A 19961-nucleotide genomic window follows, 5' to 3' on the forward strand; every position below is an offset into this window, starting at 1 on the left:
AAAATCACGGGGATGACTCGTGATTTTATTGGACACTGCTAATCTAGAGTATGTCTTAGATGCTCTCTTCAAGCTCTTCCCTCAAGCTATCGCTCTATATATGGTGAAGGTGTTTCTGCATGTTGGAATCCTCGTTTTCAAATTAAGGATTCCTGACTCTAGATGGATTTTGGTGAGGTTTAATAAGTGGACTGACTACTTTGACAATTTGCATATTTTCTCATGTTTTCAAAGGAGGCTGATCACTCTTTAAAACCAAAACAAACAGTAAAACATGAAGAAAACCCACAACTCAATAGTACTTTACATCATCATGAAAAAATTTGACCCCCATTTGAACTGTTCTTAGCTATTGCCTAAATAGGGTTGAACACTAAAGTTTCATTACTTTATTCCAACAAATTATAGTTGATACTAGTTTCCTAAAGTACTACCTCATTCCTTAAACCTCTGCTTATTCCTTCCATGTTATTTTACATTCTCTGTTTAGCTACTTAGTTGAGGCAGGAATTCTCATGATGAATTTTTTTGTTTGTTTTGTTTTTTTGTTTTTTTTTTTTTAATTTCTTCTGGGGGATGTGCGTCAGAGACTGAACCTATGGTTCTCAACAGTTGCTATGTAAGTACTCCGCCATTAAGCAATATCCTCAGCCCTTTTGTTACTTTTTATGGTGATACTGAGTCTCACTGAGTACTCTGTGCTGGCTTTGAACTATTCTGTAGCTCAATCAAATATTGAACTGGTGATCCTTCTGCCTCAGCCCCCCAAGTAGTCAGAGTCGATTCTGAAGTCTTTTCTCTGTTATAGCGTTCAAATGTTCTGTGAACATTGAGCCATCTAGTGTTCACTTGTTTCTGTACACAGATCCGTCCTTACCAGTTATTTCCTTTTCTGAATTCACATAATGATCAGAAATGAATTCTGTATTCAAGTAATGCCCAAGCTGTGTTCCTGCCTGGTTTCCTTTTTACAGCCCCCTGGCACAGCCCTAGTACCTAAGGGCTAGCAGAATGGGCTTGCTCTCCTATGTTTCTTGTCACCTGAGTGCTCTTCTCTGGTGGAAGCACTGCAGCCCCCCTCTTTGTGCTTCGTGTATAGGCATTACTGGATAAGAGGCTTTTTAAAGGAACGTAGAATTGGCCTCCATGACATATAAAGACTGCCTGTATTTCTTTGCTTAGCTTAATTGTATAAGTAATGACTCCAGTGTGACTCGCTGTTTCATTAGTGAAAGTGGGCAGTCATTTAGCACTATTTTCACAGTGTCATTCATTTTTCAACCTCACATTTTAAAAGTTTTTATTAATTTGTGTTTGGGGGGCATGAACTCCATGCGGCATATGTGAAGGTCAGACAGCTTGGGAGAGTCATTTCTCATCTTCCACCATGTAGGTCCCTGGAATTTAACATGCCTACAGGCTTGACAGCAGGCACCATTACCAGTTAAGCCATCTCACTGCCCTCTACCTAACATTGTTCAGGGTCCACGGATGCATTTCCTCAGAGTGCTAGTTCCTCAACTTCAATCTGTTGGCTTTCTTGCCCATCTGTGAGACCCTTTGGCATTTATATACCAAAGTATACATATTTAGACATGTATTCTTAGGCACTTAAAAAAAATACTGTTTGATAATGTAAAAATTGTGGATTAAAATTTTTAAAATTTTATTTGTTTATTATTTATGCAGCATTCCACCTGCATGTGTGCCTGCAGGCCAGAAGAGGGTGTGCAGATCTCACTATAGGTGGTTGTGAGCCACCATGTGGTTGCTGGGAATTGAACTCAGAACCTTGGGAGAACTGCCAGTGTTCTTAACCTCTGAGTCATCTCTCCAGCCCCTAGATTAAATACTTTATATTAGCAGGTATGTAATAAAGAATCTACTTAGATCTTTAAAGTCTTAATGCACTCTTCTAAGAAAAGTCTGTTTGCAAATCGTGTGCCTCACTTTTGGAAATACCATTTTAAGAAAAGGTGAGAGCTCCACAAGGAGAGCAACAGAACCAAAAAATCTGGGCACAGGGGCTCTTTCCAACCAAAGACCATTGATGGAGATAAACTAGAACCCCTGCACAGATGTTGCCCATGGCAGTTCAGTGTCCAGGTGGGTTCCACGGTAATGGAAAGAGGGACTGCCTCTGACATGAGCTGATTGGCCTGCTTGTTGATCACCTCCCCCTCAGGAGGGTGCAGCCTTACTAGGCCACAGAGGAAGACAACACAGCTACTCCTGATGAGACCTCTCCTATCAGTGGACTGGGGGAGGGGCATAGGTGGAGAAGAGGGAAGGAGAGTGGAATTGGGAGGGGAAAAGGGAGCTACAGGTGGGATACAAAGGGAATAAGCTGTAATTAGTAAAAATAAAGTATAATAATAATAATAATAAAGAAAAGAGTGATAACTATTCTCTAGCAACAGAAGTCTCTTCTAGTTTATACAATTTGGGACTTCTCTAATAGGTTTCTGTCTTGTTTTTAAATCATTATTAATAGTGATAAATTTTTCAAGGAATCATCACTGGAAACAAAGCTAAGAGTAGGCCACAAAGACAAAAATAAGACCATGTTTCCCAGAGATGTGGAACTGTCATTAAAGCTGTATTTTCTGTATCTCGCCTAGTTAGAAGCTACTCATCCATGTTAGGATTGCCATTGATGTGACAAAACACTATGACCAAAGCAACTTGGGAGGAAAAGGTTTATTTGGCTTATACTTATGTTATTGTTCATTATTCAAGGAAGTCAGGATAAGAGCTCAAACAGGGTAGGAAGCAGGACGCAGAAGCTGATGCCAAGGCCATTGAGGGGTGCTGCTTACTGGCTTATTCTGCATGTCTTGCTCAGCTTCCTTTTTTTACAACCGAGGACTACCTGCCCAAGGGTGGCACCACCCACAGTGGGCTGGTCCTTCCCCATAAATCACTAATTAAGAAGTGCACAGCAGACTTGCCTCCAGCCTGAAATTGGTGAGACATTTTCTCAGTTGAGGTTCCCTCCTTTCAGACTCTAGCTTGTGCCAAGTTGACATAGAACTAGCCAGGTCACTATCCTAATAAGTACTCACTTTTATAGTTCTTGATAGTGCAAATTCATGTCATCCATTGTGGTAAGAGTGAGAATTGTCATAAAACCTAAGTTAGGAACTCCATTGCTAACAAACATTTTGTAGCTGTGGGTAGCCACTGTGTTTCTCCAGTTTTGAATCTCAATTACTCAGTTGTCACAAGGAGATCCTGGCACCCTCTTATGGGTAAAAGGGGGAATATAGCAAAATAATAATCAAGGAAGCATTCTACACTTTCCCGTCATGGTGGTATTACTCTGAATAGGTAGTTTTAAATGTAGATTTCATAGGGACCGAGGAGAGGAGTGGAGAGCCCTACATTTCCCCAGTATGGGCAGAACGGAACTAGTGTCATTACAGAAAAGTCTAGGAGGGTTGTGCATTCTGATATGAATAGAAGTAGAATGGAAGCAGCAATGACAACAATCTTTTTGATAGATAGGGCAAAATTTAGATAATTCCATCCTGCCCTCACCTCAGAAAACTGCCTTTCTTGGGTGCTCCATTTAGATTTTACTACCTATATAAAAAGGGGTTTTGGAGCTCCTGAACTGTGCAAGGCACTTTTCAAATCATATACACACACACACACCCAATTCAGACCTCAGGCAGAGTAACATTCTGTAATGTTTTACAAACTCCAAAGGTACATTGCAAGTGGGAGCTTTAGAGTTCCCTTGACCTTTAACAAAATTGGAGTGCTGAGAAGATGCACTTGTTGCAGGGCACCGCTCATCAAGTACAACTTCTGCCCTTACCTTATGAGGCACATATGGTTAAGCTTCATATACCTTTCTCCTGCTACAATAAAGTCCTCTGGCAGGAGCAACTTCAGGAGGCCAGGGCTTACTTTGGCTCACATTTAGGAGCCAGGGCAGCAGGAGCTTGATGTAGCTAGTCACATCACACGTCAAATCAAGAAGCAGACAGCAAAGCATGCTTGTGCTTAGCTCATTTTCTCTAGTTTATATAAAGCAGCATCACAGACCAGGAATGGTGCCACTCACGGTGGGCAGGTCTTACCTCCTCAATTAACTGAATCAACTTAATCTCTCACAAGCATGCCCAGAGTCCCATCAAAGTGACATTTAGGTTAGCCATCACAGTGACAAACAGTGTAAAGACAATGTATGTATGATAGTAATACATTGTATGTATTAGATTCGTTGACTGTTTCATTTGTTGTTTACTTTCATATGTAAAGCCTAGAGATTCATGTATTAGTTAAGTTTCTATTGCTCTGCTCTAGCAATGTCCAGGGGAACTTACAGAAGGGTTTATTTGGTCTCACAGTCTGAAAGGGATAGGTGTCATCACTACCATGGCGGGAAGCATAGCAGCAGGCACCAGGCATGCCATGATCATACCTGAGTGCTGGCATCTCAGACCGCAAGCAGGAAACAGCAAGCACATGCTGGGAATGGTAGGAGGCTTTGAAACTTTCTAGCCCACCCCTAGTGATATACTTCCTCCAGCAAGGCCATACCTCCTAAGCCTCCCCGAACAACTTCAGCAACTGGGAACCAAGTATTCAAATGCCCAAGAGATCTCATCCAAACCACCACAGTCCATTTCCAGCCCCCATAGTCTCGTGGCCATATCGTAATGCAAAATTCATCCAGTACCAGTCGTTCACAGTCTCAAAACACTGTTTTAAAGTCCAAAGTTCAAAATTTCTTCTGAGACTCAAGGTACTTTCTTAACTGTAATGCCTTGTAAAATCAAAAAGCTAATTACACAATTTCAACATACAGTGTCAGAGGATACATATCACCATTCCAATAAGAAGAATTGGGCATAGTGAGGAAGTGCTGGACCGAAACTCAGCAAGGCAAACACCAAAACTTTTGGCTCCATATCTGGTGTCAAAGAACTTAGATAGCTGTGTCCTTCCAGCTTTGCAGCCTGCAACACACTTCTAAACTGTCTTGGCCTGGTTCCATTCCCTGTATGCCGCCACCACACCTGACTAAGTCAGCACTTTTTGAAGGCAATGTCTGTTCTGCCATGTTAAGTGTAATGCCAGTGTTTTGTTTGTTTTTCAGGATTGGGACAGCTGCCCTGGCAGTTCAGGTAGTGGGCAGTAACTGGCCCAAGCCACACTACACTCTGCTGATCACGGGCCTGTGCCGGTTCCAGATCGTGCAGGTCTTAAAAGAGAAGCCGTATCCTGTGGCCGAAGTGGAACAGCTGGACCGACTTGAGGAATTTCCCAATACCTGCAAAACCAGGGAGGAGCTGGGGGAGCTGTCGGAGCAATTCTACAGATACGCAGTGCAAGTGGGTGGCTTCCATTTTCCCTTAAAGCCTTTCCCCTGTTGGTTCTTTGCCGTCCTGAGATGGGATGACACTGTTTGGTGGTGAAGCTGTAAGGCTGTAGAGCTGGTATATTAAAATGATTTTGTGGTATTTTATAGTGTTTAATTTTATAGTGTATAGTTTGCTTTTGCCTAGCTTTGTACTTAAATCATCCTGGACATATAGGCCAACAATTTCTAAAGGTGTTTTAAAAGATATGATTACAGTTTCTCTACAATACCCAGTGCCTCCCAACCCAATAACTGTTAAACCTAAGAGTTTAGTGTTAAAATCAAAATAGTACGGAGTTGCCACTAAAATACTAGTCAGAATGATAAAAGTCCTATTGGTTCAGGTCCAGGTCACACTGCACAGGTTAGTGACTGTAAGGGGAACCATAGCGGACCACTTTCAAGTGTGGTGGTACTCTGTTAGCTGGCTAGAATCCCAAGAGGGCAGCATGCTTTGGCTATGAATGAAATATTGCACTTCTTAATTAGTTAGTTTTTTCATCAACTCTAGATTTAAAAAAACTTCCTCTCTCTTCCTTGTTCTACTTAAACCCATAACAAGAATGCAAAATCATTAAATGTAGTCTTTCGCTCTTCAAATAGTAATCCACTGCCTGACTGGAGCTGTGAGATGAGCTGGTGTCTCAGGTCTTGATTTCAGGCACCCCTGATGACTGAAGTGTGCAGATGTGCACAGTGGTGGCGTTTGCATTTGATGGTCCTCTAAGAATGTGCACTCTTGGTGTGGTAAACAGTAATAGAAACATGGAAAGTTTAAAGTTATAGCTTCAGGGCTGAAGGGAGCATGTGCTAGAAAAAAAGAACCTCCAGTGTGTAAACTGGAACAGACCGGCTGAGAATGCATCTTACTCTAGAGCTGCCTTGGTATGTCCAAGGCTGGGACTGGGTTCTCTTGAGGCAAACACTTAAGATGAAATTCAGATTTCCTAGTAATATGATGGCCCTTTACAAACCTTGTTTTAGGCCTGTCTTGCCACAGCTCTAGTTACTACATAGAAATCAGTAGTTCTAGCCACACTAAACAACAACAACAAAAATGCCAATTTGTTATTTCTTATGATTTTTGCCTTTTTCTTTTCTTTTTTGTCTGAATTTTCGGCTCTATGTGCTTTCCAGCTGCTTGGTGGAGTCCCTGTTCCTTCCCTGTGCCTGCTTAGGCGGGTACCATCACTGATTACCATCTTATATTCAAACTGTCTTACAGACCTGCTTCTCCTGCAAACCTAAATGTGGCACCGTGTCAGCTTTCTGCATGAGCAGCGTGCTTTGTTTGGCAAATCATTTCTAGTCACAAAGTCGTGGGTGAATTTAATTTTTGTTTCTGACACTGAATTCCTGGGAGCAAGATTCTTTGAATTCTTATTTTTTAATGGGTTTTGTTTGGTTGGTTTTATGTATTTTCCTCACGTAACCATCTTTATTTAGTTGTACCTTAATTCCCCTGATTCTTGTAAAGTAATGCGTAGTTCCCTAAATTACAGTATTTTCAGAACTGTTTGATTAATACTGGCCTATAAAATCTGGCCGTATTTTATTTAGTGACATGAAGATTTGGAATATCATTTATAAATTAGTTAGCATGAACCAAGTTTTGTATATTAGCCACAAAACAAAACTCATATAGCAAAGGCTTATTGTTAAGGCTTTATGACTAAAAATATAGGTGTAATGATCTGCCCTTTGGTGCTACTTAGCAACCAAGGCAGAGTGGAATTATTCTCAAGGTGGTCTTCCATATGCTGAGGCAGAAAAAGGAAAGCTGGCAAATTTTTCAGTGACTTAGTATTTCTGCCCAGAAGGAATATTGATGCACCTCTCAGGTTTCAAAGATCAGCACAAGACTGCAGCTGCCCCTGTATTCAGAGGTGAGAAAGAGCAGGCCAACTGTGTGCCCAAAAGAAAGGGGGATCTTTGTCAGTTGTCTTAACAACTATGACAATTGCTGGAAGCTTATTTTCAGCTTAATCTGTTATAGTATTCTAGAATGGAAGTTTTGTTTTGTGTGTGTGTGTGTTTGTATGTGTGTCCCAGCTAAATATCAGTGTGCAGACCAGTTAACCCAAACAATACACTAAAAATCAGCATTTCAGCTCTTAGTTGGCTGTCATATTAGCATCAACTATGCTACCAATTTCCAGAATCTAATTCTTACATTGTATTTTTATAAAAGACTGTTCGTTTATTAGGAACAAGAGGCATGGTGCCTGCAGCTTACTTGTAGTGCATCTGGGAAGTGTACAGAGAGAAAGAAAATGTTACAAAATGGGAAGAATTAGTTCATCTAGACCAGGAAGATAAGGATGCATGTATTCTTCTTGCAACTTTGTAATAAATTTGAGTGTTAAAGTCTAGAACAAATTTACAAAGCTTTGTATGAATTTTAGTGTTAAATACTTAACTAGCCATTTTTGCTTTTTATTCTGATAGGCATTAATTTTTTTTTTTTTTTTTTTATTGCATGTGTGTAAGGTCCCAGGACAACTTTCAGGAGTCAGTTTACTCCTTCTACTCTGTGGCTCTCCTGAGGGTCAAACTTAGATCCTCACGCCTGGAGAGTGGTTCCTGTAGCAACTGGGCCATCTCCCGAGCCCTCACACGCATTCTGTGAAAGTACTCGTTTCTTCTGTGGCCTGCAAAATGCCTGCCATGTAAGAATCGGTGATCTTTCAAAACAGAAGATGCAGACCCAAATATTAAACATGTGTGAACATCGGTTGTTTTAGTTCACAGATCCAGTTATTTAGTTCACTTCATTTCATTAGACTTTTTTTTTTTCTTTTTTCTCTTTTAGTTGGTTGAAATGTTGGATATGTCAGTCCCTGCAGTTGCCAAATTGAGACGTCTTTTGGATAATCTTCCAAGGGAAGCTCTACCAGACATTCTAACTTCAATTATTCGAACAAGCAACAAAGAGAAGCTCCAGGTATGTGCCCTCATAGAATGCCAGTGGTGGCTACTTGTTCCTAAGGTCTGGATAGTACTTCAACTTTCACCTTCATAAACACATTCTAGACACTCAAGGCTGTAGCTAAAATGCTTTAACTTAAAAATGACTTCAGCCAGGCATTATACCTGTTATAAAAGCACTTTGGAGGCAAACACAGAAAGATCAGAAATTCAAGGTCATCCTTGGCTACATATGGAGTTCAAAGCCAGCTTTGGCCACATGATATCCTCTCTCAAGAAAAGAGGAGGAAGAAGTGGGAGGTGGAAAGAGAGAATGTGAATTGACTTTGAAAGGTGATTATTTATACCAGGTATGATAGCCCATATGTGTTGTTAGGCCCAGCATGAGCCTAATTTTGAGAAGGGATGAAGAGAACTCAGGAAACGGATCTCAATGCAAAATCGCAAGAGGTTTATTTTGACCATTGCACAGTGGGGTCACCCCTGCTGGTCAGCAAGGAGTGGCACTGGGAGACAAAGGCCTTGGGTTTTTAAAGAACAAGGCATGGGAATTTTCAGAGGTTGCAATCTTGGCAATTCAAGATTGGATGAAGTATTTAACTTTTAAAATAATTGGTTGGTTCTGGGCACCCTTAGGTCTGGTCAGCCCTGTCGTAAATATCTGATCTTCAAGTCAGTTTGGAATTTCCTGCCATATGAGATATAGCTGCAGTTAAAGGTGGGAGAGTGATTAACTCATTCCCTGTCTGTTCTGAGGAATGGGGGTTACAGGCTTTGGATAAAAGGTCAGGAGCTATTCAGGAGAAGGATTGGGGCCATTTGGCCCAGTTTCCAAACAAAGTTTATCTCACAGGCGCCGACTGATGATTTTCTCTCCACCTAGTAGAGATCTCTGCTTGTTCTCTTCCTTATCTCTGCCCTCGCAGATGGCCCACGTCAGGAACTTCTACATTCCTCTGTTCTCTGGGGAAGCACTAAGAGGCTTTAATTAACATGGGCCTAAAGCTTGAAAATATAAGTTATAAGGAAATTAAAAGAAACATAGGTTACAAAGTTAGTCTGATTCTTTCAGTGTAATCTCAGCACTCTGCCTCAGCAGTTCAAGGCTAGTCTAGACTATATAGCCAGACTGTGTATCAAAAGCAAAGCAAACAAAACACAATTTATAGTGTTGCTTACACAATTAGTAGTAGGAACATTGGTCAGTTTATAGAAACAGAAAAAGCAAAGAATGATTTTTAAATATTTAATTTTTAAAAATTTCACTTAATTGGGGTTTGTGAGGGAGTTCAGAGATTGATGATGTTTGGTGTCTTTCGCCATCACTTTACATCTAAATTCTTTAGACAGCATATCTCATTGGACTTGGAGCTCTCTGATTGGCTAGACTGGCTGACAGTGAGCTCTGGGACACCTGCCTTCCTCTTTTCCTACCTCACAAGTGCCAAGGTTACGGAGGTGAGGCAGCACCCCCAGCTTTTACATGGTTGCTGGCAATCCAAACTCAGGCCCTCAACTGATAGGCACTGTGTTGTTGATTATTAAAGTTTAATATTGATTGATTTTTTAGTTAAACAGTGATTATTCCTAAACCAGCTGTATACTCAAAACACCACACAGAGACTAGGATTTATTTAATTAACCTAGAGCACAATGCTGGGCAATAGTTACTCCATCGTAAACCTCTAAGCGCGCATAGTTTCCTCCCATTCAGATTTCCCACATTATACTTGCTTTTAATCATATCTTATGTCTGGTTCATCTCTCCTGTGGTTCCAAGTCCTCTCCTGCCGACCTCTGCTCTCCTATCCAACCCCCCCCCCCACCCAACTTCCTTCTCCTCTCTGGACCAGGATGTCCACCCTATTCTCTCCATTGCTCAGCACTGGCTGGTTGTTTTATTGACAATACGGAGAACAAATGGTGACATGTTTACACAAACTTGAGCCAGGTGATGCTTAGAATAAACATCACAATGCAATGTCGGGATTGAAACCAGATAGTGGGGTAAAGAAACCAGCATTTGCATGAACAAGGGTAAATTGTATACATTCCACAAGAACATTATACCAACCGCCCTGGCTGGATGCAGATGAAAAGGTAGAAACAGGGGAGAGCATGGTTTGTAGTCACCTAGCTGCAGCCTTATGAGCATGTTATCCTGAAGAAGTGCAAAGTGCAGCTGCGGAATCTGGCTGACCTTGAGATCTGTTAATCATGTATAGAAAAATGTAATATTTGGGGCTGGAGGGGTATCTTGGTGGGTAATCTGCTTGCTTACTATGCATATTGAGGACCTGAGTTCAGTGTCTTAGCACCCATGACAAAGCCAGGCATGGAGGGAAGTATGCATCCCTAACTCCAGCATTGCAGGTGAGAGGATCCTGGGGGCTCACTGCTTGTGAGTCTCCAGCCAGAATGTTGAGCTCTGGGTTCACTGAGAAATCATAGCTCAAGAGTAAGTTGGAAAGAGACAGAGGAAGACATCTGACATTGACCAGTTTGGCTTCCATGCATGTGTGTATGCACACCACAGCCCTCCCCAATATACACCATATACTTACACAGGCACATACACAAGTTAATATTTTGAACCTAGAATATGCTGAGATCCAGAATACACATAGACTGACAGTTGACATTCATTATGTTTGGTCCTCTTCCCCTTTTCTTTTTGGCACTAAGACTGGCCTCAGGGCATCACATAATATTAGGCAAGCATCTACTACCATTCTCAGCCCTATTTTTCTTCTTTGTATTATGAGACAGTGTCTCATTAAATTGCGTAGGCTGCCCTTGAACTCACTCTAGTCCAAGTAGGCCTTGAACTTGAGATCCCTGTTTCTCAGTCTGCCAGGTATCTGGGATTACAGGCCTGTGCTACCAGGCGCTGTATGTTTGGTTCTCGATCATTGGATATATGACTTCATTTTAGAATAAAAGTCAGTATTTCTGTTCATGTCTTTTAAAAATTCTACTCATTTCCTCTTGGCTGATAATACAGTTAATTTGGTGGTGTTAGCAGTGACAAAGCCATGTCATAACAGTCATGATTGTTAAGAGAATTGTTGAGGTTCCCTTAGTTTAGTGGAATACACACTGAAATTTGGCAAGGTAGTTGCATCCCATAGCTCCCTGGAGGAGGCTGTGACTGACACAGGCCCAGTGTGGCCAAGGAACCCGCCTGCGTTCTTGAACCAAGCATGTGAAAAAGGCTGGGAGGTAAGAGCTTCAGGCTGGGGCTAGAGGTGAGGCCCAGGGTAACACAGAGGGCCTCAGAGCTGCTCCTTAGACAGCTCTGCCTCAGCAGCTCAGTGGCACCACCCAGGCACTGCCACACCACCCTCATAGGGCCACAGCAGGCCAGGCCCATGTGGATTATAGTTTTTCTTACTTGTAATATAAGGACTTAAGTCATGCTTCTACCTGCTTGTGTTTAGAGTATGTGCTTGTGGAAAAGGTGCTGTTAGTTGACTCAAACTTCATAGATCCTAGATGCTGTGAGCCTGGAGGATCGGTTCAAGATGACCATACCCCTGCTGGTAAGACAGATTGAAGGCCTGAAACTACTTCAGAAAACCCGGAAGCCCAAACAAGATGAGGACAAGCGGGTAAATACTTCACTTTTGTTTTTTTTCTTGGCAGGGTCTTGCTTCATCTTCCAGGCTGGACTTGAACTCAAAATGGTTTTCTTGCCTCAAGAGTGCCAATATTATAAGCATATTCCACCCTATGCAGCTTATTCTTTTATTATACTTTCTCTCTCTGTGATATGAGATTTAGTTCTTTTGAGAAAAGAAAAACTTGAAAGCCAGGTGTGTCTGTATTTCTAGCTACCGGCGTGATAGAAGTAAAATGATTCTTTGAGTGTAGGAGATGAGAGCCAGCATGAACTGCTGTTTTCTTGAAAATAAAGAAAACAAAGTTCATTGCTTTTGAGAAGATCTTAATGTGTCCTGGGTAGTTCTTTTAATTGCCTAGATTTTCTTTTAGGACATAAGCCATGTCTCAGTTCTTACCAACATTTCCAAAATGCTAGTATATCATTTTCATCTAGTAATATTTGGAGTTAATTCATGATACTAAAGAGTTGAGAATTCAGAAGGAAAACATAAACAAAAAACATTTTAGAGAGGGAAAGTCTGTTTGAATTGGAACAGAAAAGGGTTTGGAATCCAAAAAGAACAAATTTTAGCATGAAGAATAGAAGCCAAAAGTTCACTGAAGCATTGTAAATGGTGGGGGGTGGGGAGGAGTTAACGGCCCTTTGCTGGAAAGGCAGAACAAATCAAAAAGACAAGTAAGCAAGTGGCACTTATCCAGGACAGGTCAGAGTTAGTGTGGAAAGATTGGAAATGCTAAGAGACGTTTGCGTGCAGGAGCAGCGATACAAGTGAGCAAACTGCAGGTGCAGTGAAGCATGAAGAACACCTGTGCTTCCCAGTGTTTCTTACAGTCACTTCCAGTCTGTCCTGACAGCCATGTCCACTGTCTGTTGGTCTGCGTCTTGAGTTCTGTGGTATGAATGTGTGCACCTGCCTCCTAGTGGTTCTGAGCCTTTTTTCCCAAAGATAGAGACTGTAGCCATAAAATTGTTCATGAAGCACCCATCCTGGCCTTTCCTTCGAATAATGCTTCTTTCCTCTTTTCTCCTCTTCCTCATTTTCTCTCTCACTACCTCTTCCTCTCCCTCTTGTTTTATTATTAATATTTTGGCAACTGGGCTCACTTTGTAGCGTAGGCTGCCCTTTAATTCTTAGCCCTTCTGCCTCAGCTCCAATTTGTTTTGTCGTACACTTTCTACTTAGGTTATAGCAATACGCCCCATCAGGAGGATTACACATATCCCAGGAACATTAGAAGATGAGGAGGAGGAAGAAGATAACGATGACATTGTCATGCTGGAGAAAAAAATAAGAACATCTAGCATGCCGGAGCAGGCTCATAAAGTCTGTGTCAAGGAGATAAAAAGGTAAAAATGTATTAGTATTTTCATTTTGCTTGTTAATGTTAAAAATTTTTGCTTATGCAAACTTGAATATGGTAGCCTGAGTCACAGATGAAGAGCTACATTCTTGTTCGTTCTCCGAGTTTTCTGCTTTCTCTTGCTTAATCTGTTCTTAGGCCACCTATGCATATTACTTCATGGCCAACTTTTGTCTTTCTTGACCTTCCTAATCCTTTTCTTCTTTAATTTTTACTTATTTTTTACTTACATGGGTATTTCTGAGGAGGTCAGAAGAGAGCGTTGGATCCCCTGGGATTGTCATGGTTGTGAGACATCATGTGGGTGCTGGAAATCAAACCCTGGTCCTCTGGAAAGCAGCCTTAACTGCTGAGCTCTCCCTCCCTAATTCTCAACTTGCATCTATGATCAGTGGAATGCTGTCTCTTTTCATTGCTTTGCACAGTCTAGGTCTTGAAACATCCCCCCACCCCCACCCCTCAGCTTTTTGGGAAAGGATCTGTGTAGGTAGTTCAGGCAGGCCTTGGCTTTGAACTTAGTCCTACTTCCTCAACCTCCTAAGTGACTAGACTACAGGCATGTGTCACCATGCTCAGCTATGAAAACAGTCTTAATACTCCTAAATTAACACCACTTTCACTAATCTTTTCCTCAATGACTAGCACAGGTGATATAAATGTTCTACTTGCATTCTGCCATTGCACCTAACTAATGTCTCTGCCTTTTCAATGTCTAAGAGAATTGACCAATTTTCTTTGTTTAGTTACAGTGTTGTTCCCAGGTCAGGGTCTGTATTTATTTTGTTGTTCTAAGGGTTTAACCCAGGGCCTGGTGGGCAATAAGCATGTGCTCTACTCTGCTACTGACATGTATCCTGGCTCTGTTGTTTTTGTTTAGATTAGGTTATAAATTCCAGAGGAGAGCTGGGTCTGGAGCTCAGCAGTAGCACTTTTGCCTGTCACATACAAGGCCCCAGGTTCTGTCCCGGTACTGCAATGAGTTGGTTAGTTAACTCCAGGGGGTGGGACTGTCAGTTTTTCCTTGTACAGGCAAAGTAAAGGAAAACCTTATCAACCAAATAGGATATGTGGTTGGATTGCACAATCAGGATAACCTCGAAGTTTACTAGAACACTCGTTGTTTGTACATTATATATATATATTTTAAAAACTTGTCAGCTAGCTCTTTAAAACCTTTGTTCAGATTTGAAAAGTATGCATCGTAAGGAGTCATGGTAAGGAGACGTGCTTGAGTTTTTGGTTATTGTGTAGTTGCTGTGTTTTGAACCTGTTGGCTACATATTTTTTCCCACAGACTCAAAAAAATGCCCCAGTCAATGCCTGAATATGCCCTGACTAGAAATTATTTGGAACTTATGGTGGAACTTCCTTGGAACAAAAGTACAACGGGTAAGCTCACAATGACACATGCTTTTCAGTCTCACAGTCACTCAGAAAGCTCATTCAGACTTTCATTTTTGCACATTTTATCAGGATGTGGTAGTATGTGCCGGGGGGGGGGGGGGGGGTGGTGGTTCTGGGTTCAAGGCCAGAATGGGCTACATTGGGAAACTCTATATCAAAAACAAACAACAAATTATTTTTACTTTTAATTATTTTGAAACCACTTTATTGAGATGTAGTGGCATAGAAAAATTTGCTCACATGTTATGATTACATCTTGATGAAATTCAGAATACCATTCATGAAATTATTACTGTCATCTGTACCATAAACATACCATCCACTTCCCAAAGTCAACTTCCATTCATTGTGTTCTTCTGATGTGTGTGTGTGACAGAGAGACAGAGTCAGAGAGGGAGAGGTGGTAAAAACATGTAACAAATTCTCTTAGCAACATTTTAAAGTTTTTATTTTATTTTATGTGTATGGGCGTTTGCCTCCATGTATACCTGTGCATCACGTACGTGAAAAGCCATGTGGGTTCTGGCTTTGAGCCTCGGTCATCTGGAAAAGCAGCCAGTGCTCTTAACTTCAGAGTCATCTCTCCAGCCCTCTTCTTCACAAATTTTGAATTGGGTTGGGTTGGTTTTTGAGACAGGATCTCACTATGTAGCTCCGCTATCCAGAAATTCACTGAGTAGACCAGGATGACTCAAACTCACAGAGATCCACCTGCCTCTTCCTCTTAGCAAATTTTAAGAATACAAAACAGTATTGTTAGCTGTAGACACTGGGCCATGTAGCAGATCTCCCAAACTCACACTTGTCTAACTGAAAGTTGAGACCCTTTTACTGTCACCCTGCCATACCTTTCTTCCCCAGAGCCTGGCAGCCATTACACTGTGTTTCTGGGAGTTTTAAATTCCACATATTAAGTGAAAGCATACAGTAAGTGTGTGTTGCCGGGTCCTTTCTCTCAGTGTAATGCACTCTTTGTGTTGAAAGTATGAGATAATAGTTGCATGAATATGCCACATTTTCTTCATCTCATCTCAGTGGACATTTGAGCAGCTTCCATTTCTTGGGTATTGTGAATAATATCACATTGCATTTTATGTCAGCATGTAGGCACTCTACAAAGTTCTGATTTCAATCATTTGGGCATATGCCCAGAAGTGGGGACTGCTCAATCACATGGTAGGTTTATTTTTTAATTGTTGAGAAGCTTCTATACTGTATTTAATTCTGGACATACCAATTCACATTTCTATAACAGTGCATAGGGTTCCATTTTTCCATGTTCTCACTATCGATTGTTATAATAATTGTTATATAATGGTTTGTTTGAGACAGGGTCTCGCATAGGCTGGCTTGGCATGGAACTCACTATCTGGCTAAGGAGGACCCTCCTGCCCTCCACCTGTCCGGCACTAGGATTACAGGCTGGTGTCTGGCTGTAATTTGGTGGTGGTGGTGGTGGTGGTAGTTTTGTTTTAAGTAGCCATTCTGACAAGAATAGGATGAGACTTGTTTTGCTTTCTTTTAGCAGGGTCATGATGCATAGCTCAGCCTGGCCTCAGGTTCAGGACAGCATTCCTTCCCCAGCATCCTGCATCCTGGAATCACCATTCCCAGCTCTTGATTTTGCTTTTGATGACTTACCGCTGATTACATTTTCAAAGTTATTATTGCCAAGAAGAGCTCTAGGATTTTCATTCATCTGAATGCACTCTCCAGTTTTCCCTGCACGATTTCTTTGAAGAGACTATCCTTTCCCTGGGGTGCAGTCTTGAAGGCCTAGTAAAAGTTAGTTGGCCATATATGTGTGAGCTTATTACTGGGCTCTGTTCTGTTATTATGAGCGTTAATTTTTATGCCAGAGCCATACTTTCTGATTATTGCCTAACCCACTGAGTCTGCTCAGTGCTGTCCCTGTGCGCATAGGTGTGCAGCATCCGCTGAAGCCTGGGCACCTCACTCTGGGTCAGCTCCAGCCTACTTGCTGCTTCCACAGCTTTGCTCATGTGTACTGCTGCTGCTTGCCCCCGGGTGCCTTACCCTGGGTCAGTTCTGTCTCCTCCTTTCTTGATCATTCGCTTCCACCCCAGTCTGCTGAATTTTTATCATGAGAAGAAAGTGAATTTTGTCTGATGCTTTTCTGCATTTATTGAGATGATTATATGGATTTGTCTTGCATTCTGCTAATGTAATTTATTACATTGATTGATTTGCATGTGTTAAACTACCGGAGTAGTCTCAGTAAAAAACCTACATAGTTATGGCATATGAGTCTTTTAATGTACTTTTGAGTCCAATTCAGTATAGGAAATTAGTTAAGTGAATATGGATAATTAAGTTATAAACTATAAAGTAGCCATAAAGTTGTTGAAATGTATATATGCCATTGAAGGTTGCTTCACAGATTAAATGAGGAAGAAAAGAAAAGCACCTTAGAGAAGACCTCAGAAAGTCTCATTTTGAGCAATGTGTATACACTCACACCACCTGAAACGGCACATCCAAACGTTTAGGAGAACGAGGTTAATGCTTTCTTCTTTTTATGAGTTGCTAGGTTTGGAGTGGGCATATATAATATTACTACTGAAATGAGAAAATGCTCTTGAAATTTTTCAGTTTTTGTTACCGCTGAGAGGGGGTGAGGTTGGTAGACGACTACGTAGAGTTGGTTCTTCTCTCACACGTATGTGGGTTCTGGTTGTCAAGTGTGTGCAGCACACACTTTTATCCCCTGAGCCATCATGCTTGCCCACCACCCCCTTTTTTTCCAAAGAAAAAATTCCAGCACAATAAAATATATAGAAATTATATCCCCCATAGAAATAATGTGCATAAAGAATATCATTGCAAGTAATACAATTTGAGCATGGGATTTTAATGGGTGAATGTCTCTGGAGACACTAAATCTTAAATAAAATAATCAAACAAAATGGAAGTTTCTATCAGCTATTTTTGTATTACTGTGATAAACACCATGAGTAAAAGCAACTTGGGGATGAAAGGGCTTATTTCATTTTACAGCTGGTAGTCCAGGGAAGGCCAGGCAGGAGGCAGGAGGCAGGAACTGTTGCAGAGGCTATAGAAGAGTACTGCTTACTGGCTTGCTCCTCATAGCTTGCTTTGCCTGCTTGCTGACAGCACGCAGGACCACAAGCTGAGGGGTAGCGCTACCCACAGTGGATTGGGTCCTCCAATACCAATCATCAGTCAAGAAAATGCAACACAGACATGCCTATGGTTTCCTCTTCTTAGATGACTCTAGCTTGTGCCAAGTGGACAACAACAAACACCCCTAAATAGCATAATAACATTTGAAGACTTAGAGGGATCCAAATTTGTTTTGTTTTTTTTGTTTTTTCTAAGTAATATTTAGGTTCTCCCAAAGCTTGAGAAGAGTTCTTTTACTTAAAAGTTCTAAAAGTGCTGAAATAACTTCTGTTTAACAGACCGCCTGGACATTCGGGCAGCCCGGATTCTTCTGGACAATGACCATTATGCCATGGAAAAATTGAAGAGGAGGGTTCTGGAATACTTGGCTGTCAGACAGCTGAAAAACAACCTGAAGGGCCCAATCCTCTGTTTTGTTGGCCCTCCTGGAGTAGGCAAAACAAGTGTGGGCAGATCAGTGGCCAAGACTCTGGGCCGAGAGTTCCACAGAATTGCACTTGGGGGTGTGTGTGACCAGTCTGACATCCGAGGACACAGGTACTGCACTGCTCTCAGCCTCTTCTCTGGTTCTGCTTTGTGATTTAATGTTCACATTTGTATAGTAGATTACTAGCATATGCCTCAGCTTTCTGCAGTCCTACTTGAGTGAAATTGTAACTTACTTTGTGATTGGATACTATATTGACTTTACACTTACATTGACCTAGTAGCATTACCCAAGTGATGATCATAACTTTTTTAGCCTTTAAAAGAATAATTGTAGCCAATAATTGCAGCTGAGCAGGTGGTGCACACCTTTAATCCCAACACTTGAGGAGGCAGAGGCAGGCAGATCTCTGAGTTCCAGGCCAGCTTGGTCTACAAAGTGAGTCCAGGACAGTCAAGACTACACAGAGAAATGATGTCTCTAAAAACAACAACAACAAAAAGAAGAAGGATTTCAGTGCTTTGGGCAGATATGAGGAGGTCAGTAATCTTTGAGGGAAAATTTGTTCTACCTACAATCTTTTATGAAAATGAGGCTGCACGAAGGAAAAAGGTCAGCATAACTGTTACAGCTTACATTTCACATTGGAGCCACTTTCTGGTTTTTGTTTGTTTGTTTTTAAGTGAACTATAAAAATGCTCAATTTATTAACCTACACTATTATAATCACATTTACTTTCTGTTTCCATTATTTGGTTCTGTGGTTCTCTCTACTGACCTGATTGGAAGAGGCTTTAGGGAAGCGTAGGTCTGTGTGCTCAGAGGTCTCTGTGGAAGGTGCAAGCTGTGAAGTCACACACTTAGAGCATGTGGATGAGTAGCTGGGGAAAGCTGCTATGTACCTCAGCAGTATAGCCTAACATGCAGAGAATGTAAAACATAGAACCCCTGAATTGCTGGTGAAAGAATATGATGCATTTTTAACATCTATTTTTCCAGTGGCCTTTTCACAGGTATCGCTGACCTTAGGTAATGAAGGGAAACTCTTTGAAAACTCTTCCTCAAGAAATGATTATTTTCTGTGTGTGCTGGCCCAAGCGTGTAGTCCTGCCACTGGGGAAGTAGAAGCAGAATGGCTAGGAGATTAAGGCTAGCCATAGCTATATAACAAGTTTAAGACCAACCTAAGCTACATAAGACCCTGTTTGAAAAAAGAAAAAGAAGGAAAGAAAAGGCTATTCTCTTTTATTTGCTCATAAATGAAAAATATGCGTAAAAGAAGAAGCATGCAAAGATTCAAATAAGGAATTAGGGTACATATCAGACCAAAGGAATTGATTTGAGTCATTCTTTCTGGCAATTTCAAATGATCTTTTTGTTGTCTTCACTGGCTGGCTCTCATGAGTGCCACTAGAGGCTGTAGTTCCCTTTCATAATGAAATTGCACTCTTATTTGCAGACCGGCCACAAAGAATTTGGGGCTAAAGCTGGGCACGGTGGTGCATACCTGTAATCCCAGCACTCTAGGAGGCTGAGGCAGGTGGATCTCTGTGAGTTCAAGGCCAGCCTGGTCTACAGAGTGAATCCAGGACAATCAAGGCTACACAGAGAAACCATGCCTCAAATATAAATAGATAGATAGATAGATAGATAGATAGATAGATAGATAGATAGATA

The 19961-nt window shown here is 41.4% G+C and overlaps 1 protein-coding gene across 2 annotated transcripts in view; it reads left to right on the forward strand.

The window, feature by feature from the left end:
- The window catches only part of Lonp2 (lon peptidase 2, peroxisomal), a 90517-nt gene that overhangs the window by 1326 nt on the left and 69230 nt on the right, over positions 1-19961 (forward strand). For both annotated transcript variants that reach the window (XM_055620779.1, XM_055620780.1), the window contains exons 2-7: positions 5111-5345; positions 8187-8318; positions 11791-11913; positions 13111-13274; positions 14583-14677; positions 18136-18394. In XM_055620779.1, coding sequence (XP_055476754.1) covers positions 5111-5345; positions 8187-8318; positions 11791-11913; positions 13111-13274; positions 14583-14677; positions 18136-18394 — 1008 coding nt within the window. The remainder of the gene's footprint in view (positions 1-5110; positions 5346-8186; positions 8319-11790; positions 11914-13110; positions 13275-14582; positions 14678-18135; positions 18395-19961) is intronic.

This window comes from Psammomys obesus, unplaced genomic scaffold (assembly GCF_907164565.1).
Source record: "Psammomys obesus unplaced genomic scaffold, mPsaObe1.curated_primary_1811, whole genome shotgun sequence".
Lineage (NCBI taxonomy): Eukaryota > Metazoa > Chordata > Mammalia > Rodentia > Muridae > Psammomys > Psammomys obesus.